Genomic DNA, 10,025 nt, shown 5'->3' with positions numbered 1-10,025 from the left:
ATATGAAGATAACATATTTATAAATAATAAACTTAGTTTTGAGTGTGAACAATAAATTTATATACTAATAATTATTTATTTGAGTATGAATTTAGATTTTCTCAGACTCGTAAGAAGTTTTTGCGTAAAAATTTATTAATTGTGAACAATAAACATTTATAACTTATTTCTTTAGTTGTTGACAAAGAAAAAAATGATTGATAGATTGTGTGAATTAGTTTTGGTTTGTAATCGTATCATGTATAATTAAAAGTTGAGATTATGAAAGTAGAAGCGGTGGTATAGAACATTCACCTCAACTATTTTCAATTTTCGGCACGAAACGGGCCTTACATGGCCTGTTCATGGGCCCGGGCAGGCCCAACCCAAGCCCCACCACGTTATGGGCTTGGGCGGTGGGCCGGGCTGGGCCTTACATTTGAGTAAATGGGCCGGCCCAAGCCCGAGCCCGTTAAGAAGTGAACCGTCGTGGGCCGGCCCAAGCACGGCCCGAAACCTGATTAGGCGAGCCGAGCCGGGCTGGGCCTGCCCGTTTGCCACCTCTATGCCCAACAAGCAAATGCTCCCTATTATTCTACCCCTCTTCCTTAATAAAACCTTCACCCTCCTACAATTCTTCTTCCTCACTACCATCATCACCCAACCCTTCACTTTCTTCCCCCTCCGATTTTAGGGTTTCGAAAACCTGCAATACAAGATGAAGTTCGGGAAGAGGTTGAAGCACCAAATGCAGGAGACGTTGCCGAGCTGGCGTGACAAGTTCTTGTCATACGATCACTTGAAGAAGCTTGTGAGGCTGATTTCTTCGGCTCCTGCAATGTTGATTGGCAAGTCCGGTAAGGCGAAGGCGCAGTTTTTGTACGTGTTGAACAATGAGATCGACAAGTTCAATGCCTTCTTCATGGAGCGGGAGGAGGACTTCATTATAAGACACGAGGTTTGTGTTTTGTTCTTGATCACATTAGACTTGTACGAGTATATTCCTCATCCTTAATTTTCTCATAACAGAGATTTGTTCTTTTTCTTCTAATCATTGATCTTAAAATGGAGTCTTCGATCTCCTATCAATCCTATAAGTCCATACATGTTTAAGCTTATGCTTTACGTAAACTTAAATAGCACCAAAACCAATTTACGATTCAAAAAATTGCATTTGAGAATCGACCATCATGATTTATGATTGCAAAGTGAGCAAAGAGAAGAATATGACAATGTATCCTACACCCTTTAGGAAATAGTTGGGGATTCATATCTTCCAAAAGCAAGCAAAAAGCTAGCTAGTAGAATATGTTACTCATAGAACATAGTTGAGGATGTTCGTATAGATGAATGGAAATGGGTTGTACTAGTACTGTAAAAACTGACTGCAACTTATGTTCTGTGAATGAAGGGATTGCGGCAGAGAATTAGAAAAGTAACTGATACATGGGGACCGAATGATAGCCATTCTTCAAAGATTATGTATGAAAATGAAGTGGGGAAGCTTAGGAAAGACATTGTTGATCTCCACGGCGAAATGGTACTCTTGGTCAACTACAGCAATATCAATTACACAGGTAGAACTATTCCATGACCATGGTGATGAGGCTAAATAGCAATCATTTCAATTTTTTTTTTCTTTTGTGACAACACAAGTTCAATAATACCATCTTGTTCCTAGCTACACTGTTTACATCATGATCACATAAGTATGCTTAAATCAACTTTTGGTTTGTAGGATTGGCTAAAATACTGAAGAAGTATGACAAGAGAACCGGAGCTCTGCTGCGCTTGCCATTCATCCAAGAAATACTAGAGCAACCCTTCTTCACCACTGATCTGATCTCAAAACTTGTCAAGGAGTGTGAAGGCACCATTAATACAGTGTTTCCGGTAGAAGAAGAAGAAGAGAGGAAAATAGAAGTAAGGGAAGCAATGACAGTTACCGGGGAAGGAATATTTAGAAACACAGTTGTAGCTCTCTTGACAATGCAAGAAATCAGAAGAGGAAGCTCTACTTACAGTAAGTATTCTCTACCTCCAATCAACTTGCCTGCAGACTTGGATATCATCCGGTTAGTCCAACTCAACCCTTCCATACCAATAGTCTAGTGAGAGCTAGATAGCAGCTGCTAGAGAGTTAAGCAGACAGACTGGAGATAGGTTTATATATACAGAATAGCACTGGAACTGGAGGAACTGGAAAAGGATCTCATGACTACTCTTATGTATTCCTTTCAGAGAACATGCGCTATATATATACGGACTACTGTCATGTAATTCCAATAAAATGCAACAAGGTCTAGTGAGAGCATGAGAAGAGTTCTGTGCTAGCTAGTGATCGATTAGTATTCTTGTTTATCAAGTTCGGAATTACTTACAGGAATATTGGTGAAGAATTTGGTGTGATTATGTAAAATATGCATGTTAATTAATAGCAGATTAATGATATATATTGCACTATTAAACTTTCACGGTGAATATATGAAAACTAACTACTTGTTTCAAACATGAATCTCTGTTGATGTGTTTTATTTTAGCAAGCTTAATAGGATATTACATCTGGTGAATAATCTAGCAAGCCTCGTAATGTAGAAATTAAGCAGCATATATAGTCTTATACTTCTATATAGATCGACTATCTTCAACTGAAATATTGAATGAGGTTAGAATATTCCTAATCAATACCAACATTTGACCTTTACAAACATCATATAAATTCACAAATCAAAAGAACATAATTTCTTCATTATGTTATCGTGAAGGGGTTTGTCTATCATACATATTATAAATGTGTCTGATTTGTATGGCACATGAGAACTTTTGAAGGGGTAAATGATCATTACATAGTCATTTAGTTGCTTCTTCAATTAATGATAACCACACATTTTATAAGGCATGATATACCATATGATATACTAGAATTTTCCATTGTGAAGTGCATGCATGCACGTTCAATTCTCTTCATTTTGCGGAGGAGATGATGATAGATATCACTTATCTTAGTATCCATAACAGATTGATCGAATCCAAAAGCCAAATTTTTTTTTAAGTTAAAACTTGATGCCATCTTAGTCCTTGCAATTGTTCAAGGGTCGTGATTATGATAACGGGGATTAGCGGCTCCCTCTTTAGTGACTTGACGAGGCTCCATTACCCCTAAATAATTTCCAGGTGAAGAGATTCCGAAATTTCGAAGTGCACTTCCCTATATTACACCAAAAAAATCTAGGGTGCGTCTATTGTCACCCCACAAACCATTTTGCTCACCCCACATTCTCTTCACACCCCACTCATATAATTTTAATTGTAAGTCTACTTTGTTCACCCATTAACAATACCTAAAAACCCATTTTCTCAATTCTACTTTGTTCACCCTACATTCTCTTCATATATTTTGTCAAATTCAGATTTGCTCAAGGTAAGTAAAATCACCAAGTGAACAAAAATTTACATGAAAGTATAAATCCAAGTTAAAGAACAAGAAAAAACTCTCAAATTTAACAACTCAATGATATCAATCGATATCAAGATGAACATTGTCTATAAATGTATCTCTAGTAGCAACACATTCCATACTTTCAAGTTTCTTGAACTAATCTATCCGTTGTTCATAAATACAGTACAATAGTTGTCCATGAGAATTTACATACAAAGTCGACATGAGAAATAATGAGTAAAGGGATAGACGAATCATCAATAAAGAAAAAAAATACAAACAGTTTACCTCATCTTCAGGTTAAATGCTAGTGTCTTCAGACTCACGACCGAATATGATAAATCTGGGTTAAAGTTATGAAATTTGTGTTCATCTAAAACAAAAAGATAAAAAAGAAAAAGAAAAAGAAAAAAAAATGTAATTTGTAACAACTTATTGTCTATTGCTGTAATTTTACATTGGGGTATTTTGGTATTTCAATAAATCAACAACATGTGAGGTGAATAAAGTGATTTGTGGGGTGATAATAGACGCACCCAAACTCTATGATGCTTATGAGTGCTGACTTACAAGTTCATAAATTCAAGTATGTACGTACAACCAGCTTAAGCTAATTCATAAGATCTAAGATCCTTGCAAACATGAAATAAATTCGACTTTAATTTACGTTTTCTTAGGAATGGGATAAAGAATCACAAATTTGTATATATAAAGATATATATACCAAGTTTTACAAAAAAAAAAAAAAGATATATATAACCAAAAAATAACGAGATGATGCCTAGGATCTGGATTAAAATCATCAGACGTGCGTATACGTACATATGCTTAGAAGGTTACAAAGCACGTACGTATATATATGCATCACTATAGGGGCGAAGCTATTATTAGGCCCGAAGGGGTCCGAACCCCATTTAGAATTAGGAAAGTTTGAAGTTTAGTGTGTAATTTAGTTAATTATCATTAAAATTTGGTTAAATTTTATCATTAAACCCTCCCAAGAATTTCTCATAATCAATCAATTTAAATGACAAATCAATTATATTAATTATTAAAAGATGTATCTATAGATTGATTTATCTTTATGTCTTAACAATCAAAATAGGTAAGAAAGTTAATAGGAAATTAAATTACTACTAATAAAATTTACCAAAACAAAATTTATGAAGTGATAAATGAATAATTACTACTTTCTTCCCTCGTATATTTTTAATTTTTTTACGAGTTTGGAGAGATGTATATAACAAAATTTTGCTTCATTTGAAGATTTTCTACAAAAGTTTGTTTCATCTCAAGGGTCTTCATTTGATATTTTATACAAGAAAAAACACACAGAACTTTGAGTCAAGTAATTTTTCATAAAATTTTAACATACACTCCGGTATGTATATTTGAAACCCAACCCCCCCCCCCCCCCCCCCCTCCCCCGCTTCAAATCATGACTCCGCCCCCACTGCATTATGATCACTAGGTGCAGTATATATCTTTGAACCTCCCCTCTCTGGCTTCAAATCATGACTTCGCCACTGCATCATGATCACTACGAATATTAGGCATACACGCGCGCGCATACACTTCAACACCAAGGAAGCAGTACCAGTAGCAGTAGCTACCAGACGATTTCCAAAGCATATTATTTATTCTAGGATCATCCTCTTGTGTTCAACAACTCCTAGCTAGGCTACCTCTCGATCACGTTTACTTGTCTGATATTATGTCGCATCTCGCCTCTGTTTAGCAGATGAGTTCTAGCTACATGCATGTTACATACCGTAAACACTTGATTCTAATACTTGACACGTACGGTATTTCAAACCTCAAATTCGATACTTCAAGAGTGCCGTGACTAGGCCTAGCTAATTAATAAGCTACACCAAACATTTTGAACCTTCAACATATGGAACTACAAGCCCTAGCTTAAATCTGAATGGTAGTTGGATATATTCTTCGGTCTCAAGCACTTAAAGGAGGACTGGCTTTATACCTGTATCGCCGTAATCTCTAGAACTTTCATTTTTAATGTCCAACTCAAACTTTGGTACCGTCGACCGAGCCCTAACCACCGGACTCCTATGATACCTACCCCATATATAGTCCCATACACCAAACAATACCAAGATGAGTGAGTGCCATCCCCTTATTTAATCCTTACCATATCTTATTTCAAAGTCATCCTATGATTTCCTAATGAATAATCCCGTATATTAGGAAGATCGATGTGCCTACACTAAGCAAGTCTCTGCTTGGCAAAAGTAAAACTGTAAAATCTGAGAGGTAAACCGTGCTCTTGTTTACCCAAAACTTTGTCAAAAATTGCACATTCAAAGTAGACCATGACAAATGATCCCAATGATAAACGACCATGAAAGGCACAATATATATGCCATTCTTTGGTCTCCTCTCACACTTCCTTGAAAGTCACATTTCTATAATACTCAATATTTCCTTTTCCACACTCGATCGTGATGGATCCTGGGTAGATTCCTCAGAATCATACTCTTCCCTCGGGCCACATTTTCAACATAACAAGTAAGATAAGAACAAGTCTAAACAGTCCTTCCTCCGGCTTGTAACCCATGCCATCTCAACTCACTCTCTTTTCTCCTTCCTCCGATCCGATCCCTTAATTTACCGCAGGAGACATTGCCGCCTACTTCATTCATCTGGATCATCGTTAGCAGCCTCATTTGTCATTGCTAACAACTCTCGGATCCTAAATACCAATAAAACGAGACAACGATTTGACATAATTTTTCATACTCTATCTCACTAAAGTGGTACCTAAACATATCAAATTTATCCATATTATTCCGTTATAATAACGGAAACATATATAAATTGGGCAGGTGAGCTAACACGACTCTTTACTCTTTGTGCTATTTTTAGCTTCCACTAATCACAACACATGCAGCATATTAAGGCACAATTCCATGGAGTCAAAAGTCCATTAATTGGTGACAAACAAGTGAGCATGCCTCCACACAGTAACCGAATATGCCCAACAATTCTCTTTCCTTAGACGACTCATTTATACCTTCCATCACCCACTTCATGACGCCAAGCATATGCTCCCTAATATTCTACCCTTCTTCTTCCCCAATAAAACCTGCACCCTCCCACACTTCTTCTCCCTCACTACCATCATCACCATACCCTTCACTTCCTTCCCATTCCAGTTCTAAATTTTTGGAAACCTGTAGTACTACTAGCTAGATGAAGTTTGGGAAGAGGCTGAAGCATCAAATGCAAGAGACTTTGCCGAGCTGGCGTGACAAGTTCTTGTCATACAAGGACTTGAAGAAGCTTGTGAGGTTGATATCTTCTGCTCCGGCGGTGTTGAATGGCAAGTCCGGGAAGGCGGAGGCTGAGTTTGTTTACCTGTTGAACAATGAGATTGACAAGTTCAATGCCTTCTTCATGGAGCAGGAGGAGGACTTCATCATCCGGAATAAGGTTAGTGTTTTGTGTTCTTTATCACATTACATTTATAATTATTAATTAATTACACAGACTTTAAAAAATTATTGTATAGTTAAGGTTCTTCCGAGTTTAGAGTTAGACAGACCACCAGGTTGATCCACTCGGTTGCTGAATCAATGTTTACTTGTTTAGTATACTTACAAATATATGTGGGGAAGTGGGGAACACTGTTAAAAAAAGTTCAGACATAGATATCTTTCTTCCTCATCCTTTAGGCATAAAAGAGATTTGCTCTTTCTCACTGATCATAAAATGAAATGTTGTCCTTAACTAGCTATGTGATAGTTTAATTGCTTACTTCTTGCACAAATTTAAACACAGCATCAAGAACATTTCATGATAGAAAAGTTGTTTCATAAAAGCATCTGAGAACCAGTCATCATAAATCACAAAGCTAGCGAAAAGAAGAAAAGGGCAAATCCTACACGCTTTAGGAAAAGTTAGGGATGCACATCATTTGTATGCAGTAAAATCTGACTGCAACTTATATTCTGTGAATGAAGGAATTACAGCAGAGAATAAAAAAGGTAACTGATACATGGGGACCAAACGGTAGTCAGCCTTCAGAGACTATATATCAAGATGAAGTCGGAAAAATAAGAAAAGACATTGTTGATTTTCACGGCGAAATGGTGCTCTTGGTCAACTACAGCAATATCAATTACACAGGTAGTAATATTAATCCATGGCATGTGTGATGAAGCTAAATAGCTCACTTCAATATTTTTTACAACAGAAGTTCAAGAAGTTGCCATCTTGTTCCTAGCTAGCCAGTGTCATTGGTTCCATTCCTTCCCTTCCAAATTTTGAGCAACTCTTGATCTTCTTTCCTAATACATGATAAAAGGTATCAAACAACAAACATCAAATATCGATCATCCACGAACAGCTAGTTACTTGCTAGTCGTTGATTGATGAACTGTTGTGTACTGTTTCATCTAGTAAAACACTGTTTAATGATATCAAGTCATAGAAAACTACTTTAGTGAGAAAGCTTTCGGCACGAGACAGTGTTGAGTGACAGAACAATCTATCCAAGTAAATTAGTATATCGTCCAACAACTGGCACATGCCTTCTTTCATGTGTCACACAACACTCTCACATAACATGAACAAGAATCCAAGGTGGTATCTAGCCAGTACAGCATATATTTGACATAACTTTAGCTTTACTGCAAGTGAAACTTGAATTGATGTCGGAAGCCTTGTTTTATCCCAAAAACAAGTGTTCTGAACTTCTGAAGCATTGGTCGATCACCACAGTGAGAAACCACATCTTTCATGAATGATAAGTATGCTAAAAAACTACTTTTGATTTGTGTAGGATTGGCCAAAATACTGAAGAAGTATGACAAGAGAACAGGAGCTCTGCTGCGATTGCCATTCATCCAAAAAATAATAGAGCAGCCCTTCTTCACCACTGATCTTATCTCAAAGCTTGTCAAGGAATGTGAAGGCACCATCGATGCAGTTTTCCCAGTGGATGAAGAAGAGGAGAGGAAAAGAGAAGTGAAGGACGCGATAACAGTTGCCGGGGAAGGAATATTCAGAAACACAGTTGCAGCTCTATTGACAATGCAAGAAATCAGGAGAGGAAGCTCTACTTACAGTCAGTTTTCTCTACCACCAATCGACTTGCCTGCAGAGTCGGATCTCATCCAGTTAGTCCAACTCAACCCTCCCATAGCAATAGTCTAATGAGAGAGCAAGTAGCTATAGTTAAGCAGACAGCTAGACCACTGGAGATAGCTTCATAACATACAGAATAGTAGAGGAACTGGAAAATGATCACACGATTCATACGTATTCGTTTCAAAGAACATGCTGTGACTACTGTCATGTATCTTATAATATTTGGTAGTATGGTATTATGTAGCATGGAGAAGAGTTCTGTGTTGGTGATTAGAATTTTTGTTTTTTTCAGATCAGGAATTACTTGTACTATTGCCTATCGGTAAAGAATTTGGTTTGGTTCATTATGGTTGGAGAAACCATGTTTATGCTAGAGTTGATCAGAGGATCACAGGTCAATATTTCATGAGTTTCAGAATCTGACATGTTGTGTATCAACTATCAAGGTTATAGTTTAAGATCTAAGAAACAACAAACATGTGAAAACGAAATTGAAAAAAAATTCCATATGACCGATTAAGGCAGGTAGGAATTAGAAAATGCTTAACAATTGGCAACTTCACAAGCTCATGTTATGCGACTAGCTAGTGTTTCATCACTTGGATCGATGGTGTTGGAATAAGCTTAAGCCAGGGATTCCACTACAAAATGAAGTCCAAGGAAAGAAAATGATTGAGCCAAAGAAGCAAGCGACCAAGTTTTTTTTGCTCGACGTCTTTGTTTGATATACTACATCTCTTTGTTTGATATACTATATCTGTAAGTGTGTAATCAAAACAAGCAAATCTAACTGAAAAGATCATCTCTATTCCGACTTAGTTTGGATTTGCAAGGCAACAAACAGACATCATATCTTCGACTGTTTCTCATGGCGTCTTCTTCATGATCTTTCATCAAACTAGAGACCATTTAATCATTCTTTTATTAAATAACAGGAGCAAAAAGCCCTTCACTCCCAAACTATACACAAGAACAGCTAAATCTGTTGCTTAAAATCATAGAAGAGGATGCATTACAAGTACTTATCATAGACTTTTGATGCTAGTTCAACATTTGGCTGCACGGTAGCAGCAAAGCACAACTTCTCAACTTTCTGCACCACTCTAGGAACCTTAAGCCAATACTATGGATTACATTCTGCTTTGAGCGGAGCCATGCATTTTGATTACATAAAAGTTAAGCTACCAAACAGAAAATAAGTTGGAAGAACTCAAGAACATATATCACCAGTTCACCACAATACTTATTATATGTCGCTATAGTTATTCATTCCAATAACACTAGAGAAGCAATTTATGTTGACAGAAAAATAGATGAACCAAAAATAATAAAAAAAGAAGACAAAAATAAAGGTCAAGCACACTTGCATAAACATGAGGATTCATAGATTTCATTCATGCACAAAACATATAGTGATTGTTAACTGAAAGCAGACAATTATAAACTGCAACCTAAACTCAATCTGAAGTGCTAACCAGGGACTAATATAGCTATA

At 36.8% G+C, this 10,025-nt stretch overlaps 2 protein-coding genes across 2 annotated transcripts; both read left to right on the top strand.

Annotated features, from left to right (window-relative positions):
- The first annotated feature begins 697 nt into the window (after positions 1 to 697).
- On the top strand, positions 698 to 2,091 carry LOC101305317 (SPX domain-containing protein 3-like). The gene is made up of 3 exons (XM_004308422.1): positions 698 to 937; positions 1,391 to 1,556; positions 1,718 to 2,091. Exons 1-3 carry the CDS (start codon positions 698 to 700, stop codon positions 2,089 to 2,091), a joined length of 780 nt encoding a protein of 259 aa, XP_004308470.1.
- Positions 2,092 to 6,631: 4,540 nt separating this feature from the next.
- Positions 6,632 to 8,596, top strand: LOC101305019 (SPX domain-containing protein 3-like). The gene is made up of 3 exons (XM_004308421.1): positions 6,632 to 6,871; positions 7,402 to 7,567; positions 8,223 to 8,596. Exons 1-3 carry the CDS (start codon positions 6,632 to 6,634, stop codon positions 8,594 to 8,596), a joined length of 780 nt encoding a protein of 259 aa, XP_004308469.1.
- The last annotated feature ends 1,429 nt before the right edge of the window (positions 8,597 to 10,025 follow it).

Source organism: Fragaria vesca, linkage group LG7 (assembly GCF_000184155.1).
Source record: "Fragaria vesca subsp. vesca linkage group LG7, FraVesHawaii_1.0, whole genome shotgun sequence".
Classification (NCBI taxonomy): domain Eukaryota; kingdom Viridiplantae; phylum Streptophyta; class Magnoliopsida; order Rosales; family Rosaceae; genus Fragaria; species Fragaria vesca.
This window is presented reverse-complemented; position numbering and strand designations above follow the sequence as displayed.